This window comes from Adiantum capillus-veneris, chromosome 21 (genome assembly GCF_014529385.1).
Source record: "Adiantum capillus-veneris isolate H3 chromosome 21, ASM1452938v2, whole genome shotgun sequence".
NCBI lineage: Eukaryota > Viridiplantae > Streptophyta > Polypodiopsida > Polypodiales > Pteridaceae > Adiantum > Adiantum capillus-veneris.
The window spans coordinates 12,907,361-12,932,849 of record NC_140951.1 but is presented as its reverse complement, the minus strand read 5'-3'; the positions used below and the strand labels follow the sequence as shown (position 1 = coordinate 12,932,849).

The following is a 25,489-nucleotide window of genomic DNA, read 5'->3' as shown; positions in this document are numbered from 1 at the left end:
TCTCTTCCACCTTAGGTTGCTCCTCAGGCTCCCTGTCCACTATCACCTCACCTGGATCTAGGGAATTCTTTTATCTACCAACTGATTCCATTTTCTTTCTTTCCTTGTGCCCTGGGACTTGTGGGTAGCTTCGCTAGCCTCCCCTATCCATTGGCACGTCAATCTCAATCATCGGAACCTTGAGACGCACTATCATCTGATCCACTTTCTTCTCCGAAATCCTCAGACTTGCATCTGGTTCCCTTAGTTCATCGGAAGACTCAGATGTGCTACCATCTGATACTCTTACTGCTCTGGAATCCAGTGATGAGTTGTCATCCAGTTCCCTTGCTCCATTCTCTTCACTGGCAGACTCTTTCCCTGTTGAGGTGGATCCTATCCTGTCGCGATAGGATAAGTCAATGAGTCGGCATGCATTCCAAATCCTTGCTTAGCATGTACCTTAAGTCTCTGAATAGCGTCAGATTTCTGGTTTTGGCAATACTCTCAAATCTCTTTTGGCAAACCACAGCAAACTGCTCAATCTGGTCTCTAAAAGTAAACTTCCGAAACAAAGACACTGGCAAATAAGTATCCCAAAACCTCTCGCAGTAGTCATCCAATGTATCTTTCCAAGTGATTCTCGAGTGATGCCAAGCCGTGATGACATCTCTTTCATATTCGTATGAGATCCAAGTTGACGTGAAAATTTTCTTGAATTTTAACAATGTCGCAGGTGCTTCTCTGCGTAACAACAGAGTAGACCACCATGTCTATGCATTTCCTTCTATTAAGTAAGATGCCGCCCTTCACACCTTGGAGTGTTCCGTGAACCAACCTCCAGAGAAGACAACATCAAATTGTTATACAAACTCAAGGGCTCGAAGGGTGCCCTGGTGGCCTCAAAACGTCTCAAACCTGACGGCCTGAGCCCGTTCCTTGAACTCCTTGGTCTTCTTGCTTATCTGCTCACTATCAAAAGAGGATGAGCTCTCCTCCTCCGCACTGCTAGATGTCCTCCCATGCCTTCTAGACTTTTTTAGAAATCAGCTTTTTCTTGCTTTTCTTGCTTTTTCTCCGCTTCTTCCGTATTTTCTCATCCTCTTAGGAACTCGACGATCAAGTCCTGTCGAAACTCTGTGAAGACGAAGAGAAATCTAAGTCATTCTCGAAACGAGCACGCTTCTTCGATTTGCTTGCCACCTCGAAACTTCACCTCCGGACCAAATAACCAAGAAAATCCACAAAATTTCCTCTTCTTCGGAGAGTGCTTCAAGCCTTTCATTATCTAGTTCATCTTCTAGTCAAAAGCCCTGTCCAACTCTTTTTGCGAGGACAGCTTCCCCTTTTTTGCACTCGTCTGTCCTTTTAGCTTTTCTCTCGACCTAGGATCATCTAGAGTGAATCTCATCAATCGGGTAATTCTTCAAGTATTTTGCAAATCTGGGTCTCTAGAGTACATGATCAGTCTTTTCACACACGTGTCAACCTGTAGTTGACGTTTGTATTGCGCTCTATTCCAACCAAAAAATTGCCCAATTCTTCATTCTTTTCTTCAATTCCCCCACCCAGATTATGGTCTCACGCCATCTCGAGTGAATCTCATCAACCAAATATTCTACTAGTATTTTGCAAATCTAGGATCTCTAGAGTACTTCATCAATCTTTTCACGCCCATGTCAACCTGCAATGGGCACTTGTATTCTGCTCTGGCAAACTTCTCCACTAAAAAAAAAGTTTGCCCAAATCTTCATTCTTTTCATCAGTTGTCGCACCGGATTTGCAACTTTCTTTGCCTTCCCACTGAGAGGTGTCATCTCCATCAGATTCTTCACGAGAACCCATGTGTAAGCTGGGATTCTTAATGGCTTTATGCCATATAAGACAGAGCGATGAAGACGGGAGCACGCCCGATGTGCGATGTATGAAGGGTGGGAGTGGCTAAAAAGTCCGGGGTCGAGGACCGAAGATACCTCAAATAACAATTTCCAAGAGTACCTTGTCTGCAATTTGATAGAACCGGTATGCTTTGAGAAATAAGTCCGGAGTCGGGGACCGAAGATACCTCAAATGACAATATCCAAGAGTGCCTTGTCTGCAATTTGATAGGACCGGTATGCTTTGAGGAAAGCACACGCCTAATGCTCTGATACCACTGTAACAAACTTGGACACCCCAAGTCTAGATTCTGTCGCGACACGAGAGAGAATCACTTAAAATACTTCACAACTTTAAAATCACAGTTCAATTTGATCGACACGGCTCGGCGTAGTTCTGTGCCCAGAGAGATTGGCCCCAAAGACTGGCGCCCCTTTCGGTATTTCTTTTATATTAATCTTTGAGCAATGTACAACTCCCGTAGGTCCTTTGCAGGGCTCTTTTATTCTTACAAGGGATGTCAAAAGCAGAGCCCCCAAAAGCAATTAAAACTCAAAAGCAAATAATCCCTTAAAGCAATTTGTCCAAAAGCAACTGATCCCAAAAAATCTGCCCAATAAAAAGCATCAGCGCAATTTGCGGAAATCCGTACAATAGCCACGTCAGTATGTCAGCGCGATATGCGGAGATCCGTACTACTGTTCGTACTCTTTTTTGCCACGTGAGCACTGATGTCCACACTGTTTCTGCCACGTCAGCACCTGTCCGTACTGGTCGTTTGTCCGGGGACCTGCCACGTCACCAATTTGTGACATTCCGACCCCGGACTTATTAGCCACACACCCTTTATACATCGCGCATTGGGCGCGCTCCCATCTTCATCACTCTGTCTTACAAGGCATAAAGCCATAAAGAATCCCAGATTACACATGGGTTCTCGTGGAGGATCTGACAGAGATGACACCTCTCACTGGCAAGACAAAGAAAAGTTGAAAATCTGGCGCAAGAACTGAAGAAAAGAATGAAGATTTGGACAGGTTCTTGGTGGAAAACTTTGCCAAAACGCAGTACAAACGTCAACCGCAGGTTGACACATCTGTGAAAAGATTGATTAAGTACTCCATAGACCCGAGACTCAAGAAGGATGTGAACGACTTTGTTCGCAATTGTTTAGTACGCCAAAAGGTCAAGTTTGACAAGCCTAAGCCACAGGGATTACTACAACCTTTACCCAATCCCACCCGCCCCTGGGAAAGTATTGCAATGGATTTCATCTTCGATCTCCCAAAGACACAGAGTGGGCATGATGGCCTTTGGACGATCATCAACAGATTCAGTAAGCAGGCTCACTGCTCTGCAATAAAGAAGACAGTAAGACTCGATCCTTTGGCAAAACTTTTCGAATATATGGCATGTCTGAGTCCATTGTTTAGGACAAAGATCCCCGATCTACTAGTTGTTTTGGACAGCAATCTAAGAGAACATTGGCACCTGGTTACAATTCTCGTCCTCGTTCCACCCACAGACAGATGGGCAATTTCAAATAGCCAATTCAATGTTTTTGAATTTGTTGAAGTCTTCTTCTTCGGATCAGAAGACTAAATGGGAAAAGAATTTTCCCTTGGTGGAGTTTGCCTACACCGACACACGGGGAAGGCGCCATTTGAAGTGTTTGAGGGTGCTAAGAAGCTTCTTCAATTTCTAAGCACCCTAAGACAAGATTCTTCTGAAGAAGATTTTTGAAACAAAGTCTAAAAGGCATAGAAAGCTATCTAGCCATTTATAGGAGGAGAGGTCGTCCTCTTTTCACAATGACCAAATCAACAAGAAAACCAAGGAGTTCAAGGAAGGAGTCATGCCACGACACCCATCGCACACTTGAAAGCAGTTCTCAGAACATTCCACTGAGCCAAAAGCGGTCTGTTGTTACGCAGAGAAACACATGCGAGGTGGTTGATATTCTTTTTTTTCCACGTCAACTTGGATACTATATTAATATGCAAGAGATGTCATCACACCTTGGCATCACTTTAACATGACTGAGAAAGATACATTGGATGACTACTACACGAGGTTTTGGGACACTTTTTGAAGATTCTTTTGAAAGACCAGATTGTATGATTTGCTAAAGAGATTCAAGACTATGCTTTAAACCAGAAGTTTAACTCCATTTAGAGACTTATGGGACATGACTAAGCAACGATTTGGATTGCATCCCGGCTCATTGACTTATGTGACGGGCAGGATAGTGTCCACCTCAAAAAGGCAAGAGTCCGCCAATGAAGAGAAGGAATCAAGGGAACCAGATGATAGCAAGGGAAACAGATGCAAGTTCATCAACGGATTCCAGAAAGAGAGAAATAAGATGACAGTGCGTCCTAGGATTCCAATGATTGACTCTGACGTGCCAATAGGCAGGGGAAGCAAAAGACGCTACCCAAAAGTCCCAGGGCACAAGGAAAGAAAGGAAAAAGGGAATCAGCTGGTAGATCACAACATTCCCTAAACCCAAGATAAGATTTTTGAAGCCGACCAATACATAAGGGACTTGGACACTGCTTTTGCCAAGGTCCGGGAGGCTTTAAAAAAATCTCAAGAAGGACATAAGAAGGCAACAGATTGACATCGCCGCGATTTGAAATTAAAGGAAGACGATTGGGTGCTCTTATGTTTTGCGAAGGTACGCCTAAGAAAACGAAAGGGAAAGGAGCGGCTTTTAGCATGAGGTATTATGGCCCTTTCTAGATTAAAGAAAAGATAAATGATGTCTCCTTTAGACTCAAGCCGTCCGATACTTGGAAGATTCACAATGCATTCCATGTAGTCTCTTGAAACCTTTTAAAGGTGATGTGCCAGTTGATGGGGAGCCTGATAAGCAGCCCGTAGAGGGGGAAAGCAAGGATATACTCGTTCAAGATTAGATTTTGGCACACAAGGAAAGAAAGATGAAAGGTAAAGTGATTAGGCGGTTCTTGGTTAAATTCAAGAACTATCCCGCATTGGATGCGAAGTGGATGGAGGAGGAGGACCTAGCAAATACTCCTCTAGTGCAGCGGGTTTACACAAGAGGGGAGTCACTCCCTTCCTTTGTCAACGGAATACCCCGATTTTGAATAAAGTCACTGATGTCCCCTTCAGGTTTCAAGGATACTAATGGGATGACTATTATTCTGTTGTATGCTTTATGACATGGAATTCCAGAAAAAGAATATGATTGATTGTACTTGACTTGTTTGAGTGCAGGAACTGAAGACGAAATTACTACAGCATTTCGGTCTTATAAATCTCTATAGACATGATCGCATTAAGGATTAGTTTAATTACGGATCAGTGAGGTCCGGAATGGATCTATATGCGAGTACTAAATACGTTGCTGATGGTCATGGTTTGAGGTTTGGAATGAATTTTTCTGTGATTTGTCATGTGTTGTCCTGTGATGTGATCGTCGATTGGTACAAGTGCTAGATGTGTCGTGTCTAGTGCGTCTGCAGTGTCTACTAAGGCAATCCATGGCCTCTGTTTGTTTTGTAAGCGTAATCGAGGGCGATTACAATTCTTTCAGAAGGGGGGTATGTCACAAATTGATGACGTGGAAGTGCCTAGTACGGATTGCTGACATGGCAGCTGACGGCAGACAGTACGGATTTCTGCGTTTGGTGCTGACAACTGCTGACGTGGCAAGATGTACAGAAATCTTGCTTTTTGCCCTGACAGGCTGACGTGGCAGAACTGTACGGAATTCCGCTTTTTGCGCTGGCTGAATTTATAGGCAGATTTTGAGCCGCTTGCTTTTGAGTTTGAACCTTTTGGGGCTCTGCCTTTTAGCATCCCTTGTAATGTTTATAAGTGACCCAAGGGGGCTCACTCTACAGACGATCTGGACGCAAAGTCTGAGAGCAAGCACCCGCGGCCAGTTGTACTTTGCTCAAAGATTTAATATAAAAAGAAATACTGAAAGGGGCGTCAGTCTTTCGGGCCAATACCTCTGGGCACAGAACTCCGCCGAGCCGTGTCTTCTCTCTCTCTCTCTCTCTCTCTCTCTCTCTCTCTCTCTCTCTCTCTCTCTCTCTCTCTCTCTCTCTCTCTCTCTCTGCCCCCCCCCCCCCCCTCTCCCCCTCACTGCGTACCTGCCCTGCACCTGTTGCCGCCCCTGCCCTCCTGCTTCCGCTACTCCCCTGCTCTCTCTCTCTCTCTCTCTCTCTCTCTCTCTCTCTCTCCTCTCTCTCTCTCTCTCTCTCTCTCTCTCTCTCTCTCTCTCTCTCTCTCTCTCTCTCTGTGCCTGCACCCCCCCCCCTCCTGTCTATCGCCCCCCCTCTGTCGCGGGTTATTAATTTTTTCGTTAATTTTTTCAGCATCTAAAAAAAAAAATCCTATCTATCGTCTATCGCCCCCCCCTCCTAACTCTATCGCCCCCCCTCCCCCCGTGCTGCTTCTCTCTCTCTCTCTCTCTCTCTCTCTCTCTCTCTCTCTCTCTCTCTCTCTCTCTCTCTCTCTCTCTCTCTCTCTCGCGGGACTGTAGCAGCCTTTGCACACAAAGGCATGGAGGGTAGGTAAGAAAAGTTATGGCACGAGAGAGTCTTAAAAGGGAAGAGCTCTCATACTACGCTTCCCCTCGTTGGAAGAGAAGAAGGAATTCTTGAGGAAGAGGCCTACTCTCAAAAAGACAGGTATTTTCCTCGGCGATGATTTGACTCTCTCACAGCTCGCACATATGAGAGAGGTAATGCCATAGATTACAGCGACAAGGGAGAAGGGAAAGATAGCCTTCTACAGAGATGGAAGGGTGGTGATTTTAGAGCGGCGTACTGCATGACGGTGCGAGACCTATGGGACCACACTGAAGATGGCTACCTGGAATTGTAATGGGTCTATGAGATTGGACGTGGGTGCATTTGAGGAGAGTTTCAAAGACAAGGATATTGTGTTCTTCTGAGAGACTCATCCGGCCCCTGGACAGGTAATGCCACATGTGGTGGGATACAGATGCGAAACAGCTCACAAGACAAATGCGAGATCTGAGCATGGGCGTAGAGGCTTAGGAGAAGTAGCAGTGCTATTCAAAGAGGAACTACAACCATTACTGCATATTGTACGAAGAGATGATCATGCTAGATATATGTGGGTGAGACTTAGAGCTGACACAGGCCGGTTCCTATATATTGCCATATGTTACTTTCCTCCCAGTACATCAATGTATGCCGCATCCAGAGGGCAATCGCCTTTCTCTATCCTAGATGATGACATTTGGGTGTTCTCTGGGAAGGGTGATATCATTCTCCTAGGGGACCTAAATGCCCGAACGGGCAACTCGCAGACAGTCTTCTACGACACTTCAGATGAGATGCTTAGAGAGTTGGATGTGGGTGAGTTGGGACTTGACAGATGCTCAGATGACAGAGAGCAAACGGAGTATGGGAGATACCTCATGGAAATGACGACTACACATGGATTAGCCATACTTAATGGCTTACAGCGATTTCCTGGAGCAGTCGGTTTCACATGCTTTCCACATAGACATGGGGCCAATACAGTGGATTATGTTATGACACAACCGAGCTTTGTCCCCTGCATTCAGGATTTCACAGTGGGAGTGTCACGAGGACGTGGCAGTTATTAACCATGTCACAGAGATGTGGCAACTGCTAACCTTGGTTGTTGGTTTCTTTCCAATGGGGTTTATTTTATTTGTTTTGAGACCCTCTTTTTGAAGTAGCAAAAGGTCGGACATTGTATGGCCAATGTGAACGGTAGATTCACCCGCAGACGGGAAGTGGTCGGCACTGGAATTCATATGGTAAGAGGATGTCTAGGCTCAGAGCAAGATCATATAGGTCCCCCCGTCGCACTTAGCAAGTTGGTGGATACTAGGAAGTGAACTCAATTAAGGCGTAAAGTCAAGGTGGGACTACCAACAAAAAGTATCCGACAGTTGGGCCACATTGCACTTTTGGATGCGGTCCCAATGAGGATAGATGGTCAGAAGACCACTGGGAGCCCAACGGAAGCATCTCCTAAAATTTAGGGAACTGCTATTTTGGGCCGTGAAATGTGTTCGCGTCATTACCTCCGGTATGACTAGGGGAACATTTTATAACTCTGCCGCGAAGTCAACTGGGCAAGCGGTCAGGATATTTTTAAGCGGCAAACCCGAAACAGGAAAATGCTTGAAAATGCGCCAAGTGTCACATTTTCGTGAACTTTCCTCTTGCAGAAAAATGGGCGCTGATTTTTATGCTGGGAGAGGCCTCATTTCAGCTTTTGTCACAGGTTAAGAGCTATGGAGTGCTTCCTTTCCCTCTCATGTACAGTGTGGTGCTAGGAGTGATGCCCTGCACACTACACACTGCTCTCTCTCCCCCCTACGTGCAGTTATGTGATGCCCCACAAGAGGGCTACTCATTTGATTGATGTACAGTTGTGTGGGTTCATGCTTTTGTGCTGAGGCAAGAGCCTCCTTGAGCAGGAACAGGGGTAGCTAACTGTTGCTCCAGAGCAGGCACTGGTGAGGGTCATAACCTCACCGTACAGGTGCAAAATCAGCGCTGTGTATGCGCTGTAAATTCACTGTTTTTCAGCCGTACGGACGCCAGGACCATTGGGAATCGTGCCCCACTGGCAAGAGGACAGTTAGGGGACTGTTTGGGGCTGAAAACAGGGCAAAATCCAGTAAATACAGCGTGCTGAATTTACTGTTTTTGGACAGGAATCAGAGGGTATACGCTAGTGCAAGCGAGTTCCATCAGGGGAATTGGTTTCGCGCAAGTTTTGGGGCTGTTATGCTGCAGAAATTTGGCCAAATCAAATGGTATCTAGTGGGATACAGTCAAAGGATTCCCAGGATCTTACCTTGTAATTTACCCTTCTAAAGAATAAAGAAATACCGAAAGGGGCGTCAATTTTGGGGCCTGCAGGTTGTCGGTGTCTGCTCGGAGCATTCTAGCTTCCGAGCCGTGTGTGTGTTTAAGTGTTAACTCCCGTCGCAGGTTCTCTTTGCAAAGTGCTCTGTGTGTGTGTCTAAAGTAAAGAATTTCGGGTGAAAGCCAATGCCTACCGCCCTACGGGCTGGTTTCATGGTTCCGTTGCCGGGACATCAATCACTTTTTCCTCAAAGAGTGAGCTTGGATTGTTCAGGGTAAAGACACAGTGCAAGAACGCGGGGATTACACTAGTGCCGACAAGGGGAAGGGAATTATGGAAGAGGGCTCCTCTCCAAAGGACAGGCAGGAGATTCCTATGGTTTTTGAGATTGGCGAGAGCTCACGGCCACGTCAGTTTGTACCTCCTGTCAACGTGAATGTCCCTCCAGTAGTACAGGGCTTTATGACAGGGCAACTTGAGGATGATGCGTTTAAAACTCAGTTAGTTGCCGCGGTGAATGTCTTTTCGCAGCTGGTGCAGAATCCGAGGTTTATGGAATTCTTGCAAGCGCCACCAGTGCAACAGCAAAATAGGCAACCTACGCCGCGTACGGAGCTTGTTGAAGCTCAAGCCCAGGTACTTCATGAGGCGCAGGAGGAAAGGGAACACTCGCATGTTGCGGAGTCTGGGGCTCCAAAGCAGGTTCCTCCCGTGCTTGAACAGGTGGCTAGAACGCCTATTCCACAGGTTATGCCAGTTCAGCCCGCCACCTTTCAGAGCCAGCATGCTGTCTTGAATGGACAGGGAGCTGGATACCTGGCTATGCACTCAGTTTTTTCACCACCCACGGTACATCCTGGGTATTCCGAGGGTGGATCAGTGTTCCAAAGTATGGCTGGTTATGCGTCTGGAAGTCAACCGTACATGCGAGGAACAGTGTTCGGGGGTATGCAAGGCATCATGCCAAACCCCATGTATGGTACTATCGGCATGCAGCAAGGTTTCCACTGCAACCAGGGCCAGTTTGGGGTGCCACAGGGCCATTTTGGCATGGCTGGTTTTTCTGGACAGCAGCCAGATATCGCACCTCTGACGCAAAATGTGAATGGCCAAGGCGTGCCGATCATGCCTAGTACAGTGCCCATGTTGCAGACCATTCCGTATGACAACTTGGGGGCACTAGAGAAGCCGAAGGCTTACAAAGAAGGTGGTGCAGCAGTAAAGTTCAGTACCTTCAGTGGTTTCGAGGACAAGACAAAGGCACTCACTTTCCTCCAGCAGTTTGATACAGCTTATGCGGGAGGGAATTTTACAGAGGCCTCGAAGATTAGGAAAGCTGCCACTTTCTTAAAGGACAATGCGCTTACATGGTGGACGACATTGTTAATGCAAGGACAGGCACCCGCCACTTGGGTTTACTTCAAGCAAATGTTTGCATCCGCTTGGCTATCAAATGAATTTGAAGCCGATGTCCTGACAGATTGGCACCAGCTTACGCCAGCTTCGTGCAAGAGCTTGCTGGAGTACAATAGGAGGTTTTGTAAAGCATTACTCTCAGTGACCTCCTACAGATTTGTGCCACTGACAGAGCAGATAGAGAAGTATTGTTGTGGGCTGCCTAAAGGGCTTCGCGATTACTGTACAAAGAACAGAGTGGCTACCCTTACTCAGCTTATGGAAGTTGCGAACACTGGTCTTGCCTTGTTGAAAGGAGAGGACAGTGGATTTCCGAGCAGTGACAAAGGAGGGCAGCAAAAGAAAAATTCAGCGAAGAAGCCCTTTGTGAAAACGGCTCCTGATGCGTCACAGGGGTCAGAACAGGCCACCAAAGACAAGGATTCAGCTGGGACTTCTGGAGCGCAGGCGAAGAAACAGAAAAGGAAGCCTTTTGTGCGCAAGTCGCTCGAGGAAAAGAAGGTCCTAATGGCTGAGAACAAATGCTTTATATGCGAGCAGCCTGGTCATATTTCTATCAATTGTCCACAAAGGAAAAGGCCAGCTGACTCAGAGGATAAAGAAGATCAAAAAGGCAAGAAGCCTAAACCCACGGTAGGTTTAGTGCCAGACATGGTGGGTGACAGGCCCAACACAGATGCCAGTGAGTTATGCAGGGCATGGGGTAAAGTTAGGAATCAGACGTCACTCATCTTCTTTGATCCAGGTGCCAAAGCCAACTTTATCTCACCAGAGTTAGCTAAAAAGCTGGGCATCAAAGCTGAAGAGATGGGGTACACAGCAGAGGCAGGGTTGGCATGTCCTGGCCACTCAGAGTGTGTTACTCCCATCATTGGAAAACTGCGTCTGCATATTCAATCGTATGTGGACACTAAAGAGTTTTACATCATGCCACTGGAAGGTTGTGACGCCTTGTTGGGGATCCCGTGGATGTTCCGAGTGCATGGAGTCTTGGATGCCTACAACAAAAACATCACTGTACAGCATAGGGGCAAAACTCACATCTTGGATGTAAAGCTTAAAGGAGAGTCAGTCCCTATTGTATTTGCTTCTGCTATCACTTCTATAATAAAGAATCATCTTTCTGTGTACTTGATTTTTGCACGTGATGTCTCAGATAGGGATCAGTCAAATTTATCTGTGTTAGATAAAGAAAGGTCAGCATTTTTGCAAAAGTTTAGTGACTGTTTTTCTGATTCATTACCGTCACAATTGCCGCCAGAGAGACCTCAGGACCATCGGATAGATTTGGTGCCAGGGTGTAGCCCACCAAATAGACCTCCCTAGAGGGTTAGTGCGGCGCAGCAGAAAGAGATTATGGGCCAGGTTGAGGAGTTATTAGAGAAGGGGCTGATTCAGCCTAGTTCTTCACCCTTTTGCTCCCCACTGCTCCTAGTGCAGAAGAAGGATGGCTCATGGCGCATGTGTATTGATTACCGTGCGTTGAATAAGAATACCATCAAGAATAGGTTTCCTATTCCTCGCATTGATGATATTCTCGATCGTTTAGAGGGTGCTGCAATTTTCAGCAGGATAGACCTTAAGAGTGGGTACCATCAGATTTGTATAAGCCCAGAGGATGTGCACAAGACTGCGTTTAGAACGACATTTGGTCTTTATGAGTTTCTAGTGATGCCGTTTGGGCTAACAAATGCTCCTGCCACGTTCAACAGAATGATGGACCGGATTTTCCGCTCGCATCAACAGTTTGTTGGAACATTCTTCGATGACATGATTGTGTATTCGAAGAATGAAGAGGAGCATAGGCGTCACTTGACCATTGTGTTCGAAGAGCTGCGCAGTCACAGGTTACTTGTAAATCCTAAGAAAAGTGAATTCTTCCTCGAAGAGATCCACTTTCTGGGCCACATAGTCTCAAAGGATGGTGTTAGAATGGATCCCGCAAAGGTCGAAGCTATCAAGACATGGCCAGACTTGAAGACTGTGCATGATGTCAGAAGCTTCTTGGGATTGTGTTCCTACTATAGAAGGTTTATCAGAAATTTTGCAGAGATAGCATCGCCTCTTCACGCATTGCAAAAGAAAGAGGTCACTTTCAGATGGACCCAAAAAGAGATTTCAGCTTTTAGTCTCTTAAAGGAAAAGTTGACTTCAGATCCAGTTATTGTTTTGCCAGACCTCAGGAAGTCATTTGTGGTCCAGTGTGACGCGTGTGGCAGTAGCATCGGAGCAGTGCTAATGCAAGATGGACGGGTAGTAGCCTATGAAAGCCGAATTTTGCAAGGGCCAGAGAGGACTATGCAAGTCTATGAGAAAGAGCTCTTGGCCGTGATTCATGCGCTTTCTAGCTGGAAGCACTACCTCTTAGGTGCTCATTTTGTTGTCCAAACAGACCATCAGACCTTGCGATACTTCTTGACACAGTCAAAGTTATCCGAAAAGCATATGCGATGGGCAAATATTCTTTCCATGTTCCACTTCCAGATTATGCATGTGGAAGGCAAGAAGAATGTTGTGGCTGATGCGTTATCAAGAAAGCCACAAATTTCAGCTGAGTCAATTCCTTATCATCATGAGTTAGATGACATGAAGGAACAGTATATTGCTGATGAAGATTTTGCAAGGATCTTTGAACAGTTACAAGAGGGGCAACATCACGAGCACTACCTCCTCAGAGATGGTTTTATGATGATGCATGGCAGACTTTGTGTCACTAGGCCACTACGACATAAGGTCATGGAAGAGAGTCATGTCCCACCGTATGCAGGGCATCGTGGCATTGATGCAACAGTTAAAGCGGTAGAGACGTTCTTCTATTGGCCTACCTTGAGGAGAGATGTGGATGCCTTTGTGCGAGCATGCATAGTTTGCCAAAAGGTCAAGTTTGACAGGCAAAAGGCACCAGGGTTTTTACAACCACTGCCGATTCCGGATAAGCCATGGGAAAGCATTGCTATGGACTTTATCTTTGATCTTCCAAGAACGCCAACAGGGAATGATGGTATGCCACAATCGATTATCAGTGATCGTGATCCTCGCATGACCAGTTTGTTCTGGAGAGGATTGTTTGAGAACATGGGTACTACGCTCAAGTTCTCGTCTTCGTTTCATCCACAAACTGATGGACAGTCAGAAGAGGCCAATTCTACTGTCTTAGATCTGCTGAAATGCTATGTGTCAGATAATAAGGGCAAGTGGGAACAGTATTTGCCTATGCTTGAGTATGCGTACAATAATACGGTGCATTCGTCTACTGGCAAAGCACCTTTTGAAATTGTTGAAGGCGGCAAAAAGGTTCCTCCCATTTTGCATACAAAGGACAAGATCTTTGAGGCAGATCGATATGTTGAGAACATGGATGAGATGTATAAGAAGATTAAAGTTGCCTTGGAGAAGACTCAGGCATAACAGAAAAAGGCTGCTAATCGTCACCGTCGTGAATTGCTACTATCACCTGGTGATTGGGTTCTCTTAAGGTTCGAAAAGGCAAGGTTAAAGAAGATGAAGGGCAAGGAACGGCTGTTTCCTAAGCTCAGCATGCGTTACTATGGGCCTTTTCAAGTGCTTGACAAGATCAGCGATGTGGCTTACAGGCTAAAATTGCCTGATGCATGGAAGATTCAAAATGCGTTTCACGTGAGTCTTCTAAGACCCTTCGTGGGTGATGTGCCAGAAGATATGCCAGTTGAGGATCAGCCAGAAGTTGAGGAACTTGATGAGATCCTGGTACCTGAGCAAGTTTTGGCACATAAGGACAGAAAAGTTAAAGGACAAGTTGCAAGACGTTATTTGGTGAAGTTCAAGAACTATCCACCTATGGATGCAAAGTGCATGGAAGAGCATGAACTGTCAGAGTCACCAAATGTATTGCAGCTTTACCTTGAAGCCTCTGGGTTACAGCCTACTTATGCCCCAACCCAACGTGTGCAAAGGAGGGGTAATGATAGAGCTAGTACATCAAATGTACATATGAATTCAGTGCCATAGATGGAAATGGCAAAAGTATGAAGGCCTCATTAAGTCATTTGTATCTATGTATGTTACGACCTTTCTTGCGGATACATGCGATGATAAAAGAGTGTTAATAGCACAAGATCATCAATGGCGTGTATTTATGGTATGCAATCGAGGACGTTTGCGATTTCAAGAGGGGGGTATGTCACGAGGACGTGGCAGTTATTAACCATGTCACAGAGATGTGGCAATTGCTAACCTTGGTGGTTGGTTTCTTTCCAATGGGGTTTATTTTATTTGTTTTGAGACCCTCTTTTTGAAGTAACAAATAGTCGAACATTGTATGGCCAATGTGAACGGTAGATTCACCCGCAGACGGGAAGTGGTCGGCACTGGAATTCATATGGTAAGAGGATGTCTAGGCTCAGAGCAAGATCATATAGGTCCCCCCGTCGCACTTAGCAAGTTGGTGGATACTAGGAAGTGAACTCAATTAAGGCGTAAAGTCAAGGTGGGACTACCAACAAAAAGTATCCGACAGTTGGGCCACATTGCACTTTTGGATGCGGTCCCAATGAGGATAGATGGTCAGAAGACCACTGGGAGCCCAACGGAAGCATCTCCTAAAATTTAGGGAACTGCTATTTTGGGCCGTGAAATGTGTTCGCGTCATTACCTCCGGTATGACTACGGGAACATTTTATAACTCTGCTGCGAACTCAACTGGGCAAGCGGTCAGGATATTTTTAAGCGGCAAACCCGAAACGGGAAAATGCTTGAAAATGCGCCAAGTGTCACATTTTCGTGAACTTTCCTCTTGCAAAAAAATGGGCGCTGATTTTTATGCTGGGAGAGGCCTCATTTCAGCTTTTGTCACAGGTTAAGAGCTATGGAGTGCTTCCTTTCCCTCTCATGTACAGTGTGGTGCTAGGAGTGATGCCCTGCACACTACACACTGCTCTCTCTCTCCCATACGTGCAGTTATGTGATGCCCCACAAGAGGGCTACTCATTTGATTGATGTACAATTGTGTGGGTTCATGCTTTTGTGCTGAGGCAAGAGCCTCCTTGAGCAGGAACAGGGGTAGCTAACTGCTGCTCCAAAGCAGGCACTGGTGAGGGTCATAACCTCACCGTACAGGTGCAAAATCAGCGCTGTGTATGCGCTGTAAATTCACTGTTTTTCAGCCGTACGGACGCCAGGACCATTGGGAATCGTGCCCCACTGGCAAGAGGACAGTTAGGGGACTGTTTGGGGCTGAAAACAGGGCAAAAACCAGTAAATACAGCATGCTGAATTTACTGTTTTTGGACAGGAATCAGAGGGTATACGCCAGTGCAAGCGAGTTCCATCAAGGGAATTGGTTTCGCGCAAGTTTTGGGGCTGTTATGCTGCCGAAATTTGGCCAAATCAAATGGTATCTAGTGGGATACAGTCAAAGGATTCCCAGGATCTTACCTTGTAATTTACCCTTCTAAAGAATAAAGAAATACCGAAAGGGGCGCCAATTTTGGGGCCTGCAGGTTGTCGGTGTCTGCTCGGAGCATTCTAGCTTCCGAGCCGTGTGTGTGTTTAAGTGTTAACTCCCGTCGCAGGTTCTCTTTGCAAAGTGCTCTGTGTGTGTGTGTCTAAAGTAAAGAATTTCGGGGGTGAGCCAACGCCTACCGCCCTACGGGCCGGTTTCAGGGAGCCAGGCCAATGGGCATAGCAGTAGATCATGCTCTCTTGACACTATCCATTAAATTTCAGTATAGTACAACCCAGACATCAAGAGGCAGGTCACACACCCGCTATACATTCACACCAGAGACTAATTTCGTTTATTCAGAGGAGATCTGGGACCGTCTATTGGAAGGCACAGCTGGCACAAATGGTACATGCCTCTCACTGGAGGAGTGCACCACTCTATTGACTGAGACACTGCATGGGGCTGCATCAGTGGCATACGCGCACACTCAGCCGGGCAAGAGACGACATTCTGGGAGCATGCCCTAGAATAGTTGGTATGATGAGGAGTGCAGAGAGATGAGAGCCCAGCTTCAGAAGGATCTTCTTTTAAGAGTCATCACTTACAGACAGTCTCGGATTGCTTTCCGACGCCTTATGCGACGGAAGAAGCGAGCTTACCTAGCTCAGATGGAGCGAGACTTGTATCAGATGTTCTTGAGTAGGGACTCAGGAGAGGCATGGCGACTCTTCCATGAACACTCCCCTCCCCCAGTGATTACTTCACGTGAGGTGTGGGGCCAATATGCGACATCATTATATACGGTTCCTGGACAGGAACCCCTTCCAAACCCTACCAAGCCTTGCCCAGCTACAAGCACTTTCTTTACACCTGAGATGGTACAAAGGGCCATCGACAGGATCAAGACCGGGAAGGCATATGATCATGACGGTCTAGTAGCGGAGCACTTTATACATGCCAAGGATATGTTGATGGAGGTTCTCGCAGTGTTGTTCAATCGTGCCATGTGTGAGGGATTACTTGAGACTTGGAGGCTATCTAATATTGTGCCTATGTTCAAGGTTGGTGACCCTACAGAGCCTGGGAACAAACGCACTATTATGGTTGGACACACATTGGCAAGGTTGTATGCATCTATCCTGGAGCAACACTTGAGTAATTGGGCAGAGGGCGAGGGTGTACGAGCGAAGGGTCATGCTGGCTTCAGGAGGGGTTTCTCCACTCTTGATCATATTCTGACACTCAGGGCCATCATTGAGGAGGGCAGAGCACATGGAAGACGGACCTATTGTAGCTTTGTGGATTTTCGTAAAGCATTTGACATGGTACCAAGAGCTCGATTGATGCGCAGATTACAGGAGATGGGGGTGCCCATAGAGGTGATTTGGGGGATTATGGCTTTGTACAGATCAGTGATGGGACATGTACGCACTCCAGAAGGGGTATCTGATTTAATTCACTCTACTATTGGAGTGAAACAGGGCTGCCCCATGTCTCCTACGCTATTTGGTATGTATGTTGATGAGGTGTCTGATTACATCGATAGAGAGGGTGACAAAGGTGCACAGCTGGCAGGGACGTGGATCCCATTGATGCTGATGATATTGTGTTGATATCTGATTCACCAGAAGGTATGCAACGACAGTTGGATGCACTACGCAGTTTTGCACAGGATAGTGGATTGTGTGTAAACCTAGGTAAAACCAAGGTTATGGTGTTTAACACCACACCGCAATGGGTCAGGAGATCAGTACCTACTTTCAAGTATGATCAAGAGACTGTGGAGTATACAGATGCATACACTTACCTGGGGTAGTCTTTACTGGGCCGAGATTTTCCTTGAAAAGAGCGGCAGAGACTAGACTAACCAGAGCTGGTGCAGCTCTGGGAGGAATGGAGAGGATGTGTTCGCAAGTTCAGTTCCAGGAACCCACGACAAAGTTATGGCTCTTTGATACTCTGGTTGCCTCTACTATGTTATATGGGGTGCAGGTTTGGGGACCTTCTGTAGGCCAAGAGGGTTGGAGGCGTATGGAGAAGCCCCTGGTATCTATGATCTCTCGACTGATTAGAGCCAAGGCTTCCGTACCGCATGATATCATTCGAGCGGAATTAGCTGCTCCCCGTATGGTGATTGAGGCACTTACTAGATCAGTCTCCTTTGTTCACAGTCTGTGGAATACTAGCAAAGACAAATATGCCAGGGTGGCTCTAGAGTCCTCCAGACAATTAGCTCTTAATGGGGATACATCATGCTGGTATGCACAGATGGCATCATGGTTTCAGACACATGGTTTCACCATGGACAAGTTGCCTCCTTTTCAATACTCTCTACAGGCACCCTTGAGGTCTTTGACGCGGGTAGAGATTAATAGACTCATTCGTCAGGATCTGATTCAGTTGGACACGAGGAGGACATGGATAGAGCCGATACAGGAGTTGGGCACAAAGACGGCTTTCTATAGAGAGCATTTTCTCCACCTCACGGAGGATGGGTTTGTGATTCGACCTAGCTATATGGATAGGCATCTTTCTCATGGTGTCCGATGTGCCATTGGCCAGATACGCACGTCCTCACATCAGCTCGAGATTGAGACTGGTAGATTCAGAGGGACACCGGGAGATAGCAAGATATGCCGCTTATGCCATCTAGAGCCAGAGACAGAGGTACACTACATATGTCATTGCACAGTGTACTATGAGATACGAGACCGTTTTCATTGTCTATTCAGAGAAGGTTTCGGGCCACTATCTAGGGTCATGAGTTATGAGGATCAGAGATGTCTTGGGCTATATCTACTTGAGCTACACAGGCATAGAGAAACTTTACTGAGGAGAGCTGAAGAGAGACAACCCCAGAGACAGATCACAGATTTCTTTACACTAGATACTGTACACCCAGAAGAACAGACAGAGGAGCAACCAACAGTAGAGAGGTCTACCCGCACTACTGGCATTCTAATAGACCGTGCATTGGAGCTAGGGAGATCTAGACGACCCCGATGGAGAAGAGGAGCTACACAGTTTCGAAGGAGGCTACAGCAAAGGATTCGAGCCATACTTTTTCGTCGTCCAGAGTGCAAATGAAGATGGATCTCTATGCAGATAGATTTCTACTTCCCTCCCAAATTGTCTACACATTGTATAGCTCAGTTCACGCGATTCACGCCTTTCGCCTTTCACACCTATCCGCTTAGTTTAGGATTCCGCAGTATTTATATCTTGTTATCCCTAGTTTAATTTATTTTGTTAATCTGACTTGATATCAGATACACCGCATTGTAACTTCCTGGTCTCATAGGTCACTTTGGCCTTTTGAAGACGTTAATATAACATTTCATTTTCTCTCTCTCTCCATATTAAAGTTCGGTGATTATGAAGTTTTTGTTCTTGGTTGCTATTGATTTTTCGCTTGGAGTGTCCAAGCCGGTTACAGGCCCTTGTGACCGCCCACTTGAGTCGGAAAGGCACTGTCTGTGGGACTGTCCCATGGCGCAGCAGGTTTGGCTTCGGATTCTATTGTTGATGACTTGGGTGTTGCTGCTTGGTCCACCCTCATAGGCCCAACACTTTGTTTTGAGTTGTCCTCAGCCAGCAGGATGATTGTGCTCCAACCTGCCACAAAAGAGCTTACGCCTCAGGAGTGGAGCAGTGATAGAGAGCTTTGTTGGGATCCTATCTAGAGCCTGACTCTCTGGTTCATATTATGTAGAGCCCGTTGCTTCCACATCTTCGAGGCCCTCCCTATCCCACTGGTGGAGACTGTACGATATATATGGCTAGAGCTGATCCATACTCTTGGAGGTCAGTTCAAGAGGCTGCATGGCAGCTCCAACCGTATGCGAGAGCGTTGCAAGGCATTCCTACAGCTTTGGCGTCCAGGGCGTTTCTACCGCATGGTTCATGGGGTTCCTAGATGGCACTAGCGGCCACCTGTGTGGTTGTTTCCTCCACCCCTATCCTGATTTAGCAGTCATTGTACATATTTCATTTTTTCATTGGGAGAGTCTCCCCTCATGCTGATGTAGCCTCCTCCCGCAGGGCAGTTTTAGTAACTAATAGAAGGATTTTTTTCTGGGGGGGGGGGGGACTAACATAAGATATTTCTGGTATTCTAACAAGGGACGTCCAATATAGCTATCATGTGTACATCTAGAACATTCAACCACAAACCCTGGCATTTAATGTTCAATTTCTAAACATTCTCTTCTAGAAGTCTAATTCTTCAACAAACAATCCTCGTTCATTGCGTCATTGTTGATTTCTTGTGTTCCTAAAACTAAAGCCCAACATAAGATATATTTGCTATTGTAACAAGGGACATCCAATATAACTATCTTATGTACATCTAAAACATTCAACCACAAACCCTAGCATAACATCTTCAGAAAGCAGAGTTTTAACCATACGCATAGGGTGATTTCAATTTTCACCTCAGAATAATAATCTCCAGAGTGTCTTTAAACCATATTTGAATTCTTTCAAAAATGTGACTGGCAAACTTCCAAGTTAAGATATAACCACTTAAAACACTAGAGAGCTCATAATATAATTCATGCACGTACCGTATTTAAAGCAAAAAGCCGAACCTCCACTATCTCCCAACATATTTCAGAATCTGTAGTCCAAGATCCATTTAGCACCTTGTCACAAGACAAAAATCTGTTCTGTTATCATGGGTGACATTGCTGGTTATGAGTGAGCAAGCAAGAGTATGCATCCATGTGAATGCAAGAGAAGAAGAAGAAGAAGAACATTACCTGCAGCATCTCAATAGATGACCACGGGACCCGGGCACACAAATTTCAAAAGATGATTCAATCCATTGTAAAAGGGAAGTGGGGAAAAAGTAACAAAGCTCATACTAATAAGATGCACGCTGTAATCCAGGTCCCCCTCAGTTTTTTAGAAGCCTAACATCAGAAGTACCTAGAATAGAGGTACTGGTTACACAGAAAATGTACGTCCGGTCATTATGCACCTCATTGAACATCATCAAATGGGTTGACACTTAGTCATTGTCAGCTTCTTGACACTCTAGTGGCTTCAGCTATGCTCTATGGGGTTCAGATTTGGGGGCCCTCAGTGGACCACCAGGGCAGATCTGGTAGCACTGATGGATGGAGATGTATGGAGACGGCTCTAGTCTCTATGATCTGTCGGATGATTCGGGGTAAGGCCTTAGTGCCACATGAGATTATTCGGGCTGAGCTAGCTGCCCCTCCTATCGTAGTTAAGGCCCTTACTAAATCAGTATCCTTCATGCATAGTTTATGGGACCTTCTTAGAGACCGATATGCTCGGCTAGGACTTGAGTCATCCCCACAGCTAGCGCTACAAGGGGACACAGAAGGTTGGTATGGGCAAATGAATCATGGTTTCAGTCACATGGCTTCAGCATGGATAGACTGCCTCCATTCCAGTACTCCTTGGATGCACCCTTCCTTTCTCTCACACAGACAGAGACCACTAGACCTATACATCAGGATTTGATTCAACTAGATACCAGAAGCACATGGATACAGCCGGTACAAGAGTTGGGCACGAAGATGGCTTTCTATAGAGAGCATCTCCTCCAACTAATAGCGGATGGATATGTGATCAAACCGGCCTATATGGACACTCATTTATCCTATGGAATCCCATGCGCTCATCATCGCATCAGCTATAGATTGAGACTGGCAGATTTAGAAGAGTACCAGCAAAAGCCAGGGTATGCCAGATATGTTATATAGAGCGAGAGACAGAGTTACATCACATTTTTCATTGCCCGGTATACTGTGAGATACGAGGGCGCTTTCATTATCTATTCAGAGAGGGCTTTGGACCGTTGGCTAGAGTCATGAGATATAAGGATCAGAGATGCCTCGGGTTGTTTTTGCTAGAGCTGCGCAGACACAGGGAAAGTCTCTTGAGGAGACCAGGTAGTGGGAGACATTCACAGAGGGAGATCACTCACTTCTTTAGAGCAGGGACTCAACAACCAAATGAGCATGCTTCACGGCAGACTTCAGAGCCCACTTCTACCAGAGGTATATTAGTGGACAAAGCCACTGAGCTCGAGAGAGCTAGACGCCCACGTCTTCAGAGGCGACCACAACATCGACGGAGGCTCCACCCATAGTTACATGGGACGGCGGGTCGGGTTCGGGGACGGGGATGGCAAAAGTCAAGAAACGGGGACGGGGATCGGGACGGCAAAAAAAAAAGAGTTTTTTTGGCATTTTTTGACCTATACACATGCCACACACATAGAGCATCACTTTGACCACAAATTTACACTAAATAGACCAAAGCACATGAGTCATATAGATGCAAATGTGCTAATAAAACATCGAGAAATGAGGACCCAAAGGGTGGCTTTTATAGCCATTGGGGTGCTTCAAAGTTCAAACATATGGCTATTGGAGAGAAACTAGTCTCTAGAAATGATCAGGTTTTCAAATTTTTAAAAAAGTCCCCTCCCATCTCCTGTCATCCCCTCCCGTCCCTTGCCGTTCCCTGCCATCCCCGGGACGTTTTGCCTGCGTTCCCACTTGGCAGCCCTCTAGCCGTCCGTCCCCACCCGTCCCCGTCCCGGAAATGGGCATCCCCCGTCCCTAGGGTCCATCCCCTATGACTATGGCTTCACCAGAGAATCATCACTATTCTAGCACGACATGGGAGACGCCCAGTACGACTATTTACAGAGGAAGACATTGACGATGCTCTTTAGCGACCGATGCAATACTTTCCCGGACAACGCCCGATGTCGGGCATCCTCGGGCATGGATGATGATGATGATGATGATTTTCAAGCTGACAATTTTTGTCTTTTGGTTTTAGTCTTTCACTTTACTTCATTTTATTTTTATACCCAAACATTGGATTAGATCCACAAGGATTGTATCAGTTTGGTCTCATTCTTATCCTTAGTTAAAAGGATTGGTGTCACAAACTGATGACGTGGCAGTGCCCAGACACACACACACACCAGGGACTTGATGACATGGCTGTCAGTACAAATTCCCACAATGTACGCTAATTGGCTGATGCGGAAGCTGTACGGAATCCCGTAGTTTACGCTGGCCTGCTAACGTGGCAGAACGTATCGATTTTCTTAATTTACGTTTACTTGCTGACGTGGCAGAGCGTACGGATTTCCGCAGATTATGCTAGCTGCTTTTTGTTGGCAGATTTTAGACTAGTTGATTTTGGGACAGTTTACTTTTGAGACTTCAGTGTGACATGAAACGTTTCGTTTCGGAGCTCAGAGAAAGCGAAACACAGGTTTCGTTTTACATGTATGTACATATAATTATACATTGAACATACATACAAATTCACCTATCAAGACATGTGAAATACCAAAATCTAGATATGTGACTTGAGTCATGAGTGAACAAGGTAAGAGCTAAAATTGAAATACCTACCCAAGCCAAAACCATGATAAATTACAATGGCAAAACAAATAACAATGTCTAAACTCATGTACTCATAACAAGAATCATGACTCAAATCACACCAGTAGTTCCTAATACATGATCTGAATCTTGAGTCCTGACCAAACGACCAACAATACATGAGTTGAGTTTTAGCCATACTACATAAACTGCCCAAATATCAATAAGAAACTAGCTAGAGTCCTCCTCATAAGGCTTTGTAATTGGTTTAAAAATCCTAAAACACCCGTTTTGGATCAGCAGGTCAAAAGGGGAGAATAAAAAATACATTGTCTCGTTTCGTCCGTTTTGCCGAAACATTTCGGCTGTTTCGCCGTTTCGGAGGGCCGATACGCGTTTTAATGTCACACTGTTTTGAGTTTGAAAGCTTTGGGGCTCTGTTTTTGGCATCCCTTGTAATCTTTATAAGTGAACCTAGGGGCTCACTCTGCAAGGCATCTGGACGCAAAGTCTGAAAGCGAGCACCCGCAGGACAATTGTACTTTGCTCAAAGGTTAATATAGAAGAAATACCAAAAATCCATCGCTGAAGTGCACACAGTGGCAAAAAGCCACCGAACCACCAATCAAACCGGCAATCAAGAAACCTCCTTCTCCGAGGATGTTTACAAAACAAGAACTTCAAGAGGTGGTTCAGACCTGGATCAGTCAGCTTTTGGACACGACAAACAATTCGAAAAAGCAATTGAAAAAGCGCTAGAAGTGGACTGACCACCGTGGTTATTTGGGTCATCAATGTTCTTTTGCATCTGCAAGAAAGCAGAAGAAGTGTGTACACTTTAGAGGGCTTCCCAGTTCTTCTTCTTCCTCTTCTTCTGACACTTCTTCTAGCTCTTCCGACTCGAGCGAGGAGGACAGAAAGGGCAAAGAGCGAAGCAAAAAGCAAGAAAAAGGCAAAGAAACTCAGATTCCGCCAAGTTTCTGATAGCTCTACGGAGGAGTCATCTTCTGATAGTTCGGACTCCGATGACCACATGTTCTATGCGAAGAAGAAGCACTTCTACAGAGCCAACCAATATGACTTCCTCGAAGACAAGAACAAGAAAACAAAGGAATTTAAAGAAGGTGGAGAGTCGATAAGCTTTGAATCCTTTACTCGATTCCAAGATGCTCCGAGGGCTTTGGCCTTCATCCAGCAGTTTGACATAGTCTTCTCTAGAGGGCACTACGCAGAGCACTCCAAGATCGGGAGGGTTGCATCTTTTCAAAAAGGAAATGCTCGAACGTGGTGGTCCACTCTTCTTTAGAGGAAAGAAGCTCCAGTCAAGTGGTTGAAATTCAAACGGCTCTTTATTTCTTCTTGGCTGACCTGGGAGTACGAACGGAATGTAAAAACCGCTTGGAAACATCTTCGGATGACCAAGAGAGATTCTTTGGACGCTTATTGCAAGAGGTTTTGGGACTCTTTTCTACTAACCTCTTCATTTAAGAAGGTCACCTTTAAGGAACAGATTGAGCGGTTTTGCTGCGGACTCCCTACAGAGATCCAAGATTACTGCCTTGAACAAAAGTCGAATTCTATCCAAGAATTAATCGGCCATGCAAAACGGGGTTTCCCAATACATTCGAAAAATTTGACTTACCCCACTAATAAGATCTTGACTCAGAGGACCACACAGACCTCCAACAATGAAAGTAGAGAGAAAAAGAGTTCCCAAGAAAAGAAGGATACACGACCCCGACTGACTCTTAGGAGAAAGGACTAACTATCTCAAAGAGGGGAAGTGTTTTGGTTGCGGGGAACAAGGGCACATCTCCGCAAAGTGCCCCAAAAAGGCACAGCAAGGACACACTGAAGACAAGCCAAAGAATTCTAGAGCAGCCGAGGAACGTGGCAAAAAAGGTAGGATAAAAGCAGGACTGGTACCAGATTGCATGGATACTAACCCAAGCCACATAGATGAAAGTACAGAATGTTGCCGAGCTTGGGGCAAAGTGAAAGATCAAGAAGCCCTTATCTTTTCCGATGGAGGAGCCAAGGTCAACTTCATTTCCCCTGAATTGGCGGAGCGGCTCGAGATTACACCCAACAGGATGGGACCACCAGTAGAGGCAGTTCTAGCGGCGCTCGGACAGGATATAGCCATTACGCTTGTCATTGGCAAACTTCGTTTGCATTGTCAGGGGTATTTAGGGCACGAGGACTTTTACATCATGCCTTTGGAAGGGTGTGACGTCCTTTTAGGAGTCCCTCGGTACCATAAGAACAACGTCGTGGTCGACTATCGGGCTAAGAAAGCGACTTTGACAAATAAAAGTGTTGGGATGGTAAAGCCCAATGTGCCGCGTCTAAGTGTTGGGCGACCGGAGACTAACAGGGAACTAACACTGACCATTCATTCTACATAAAACAATAAGGATTCATAACCCTAACACTACTGTGTTTGGAGTCTACCCAAACCTTTGTCTCTTCTCTTCTTCTCTCTTCTCCATTGCTGCACACATACACACGCTCTCGCATGCGCACTTCAATTGGTGTGAGAGCTCAAGGATTA

At 45.9% G+C, this 25,489-nt stretch overlaps 1 protein-coding gene across 2 annotated transcripts in view; it reads right to left on the bottom strand.

The window, feature by feature from the left end:
* LOC147430560 (ARM repeat superfamily protein) overlaps positions 1 to 25,489 on the bottom strand; it is a 230,405-nt gene that overhangs the window by 78,143 nt on the left and 126,773 nt on the right. For both annotated transcript variants that reach the window (XR_015185630.1, XM_086493156.1), the window contains exon 12: positions 20,119 to 20,196. Coding sequence is in view for 1 of the 2 variants with exons in the window: in XM_086493156.1 (XP_086349282.1) it covers positions 20,119 to 20,196 (78 nt within the window). In the remaining variant the exon portion in view is untranslated. The remainder of the gene's footprint in view (positions 1 to 20,118; positions 20,197 to 25,489) is intronic.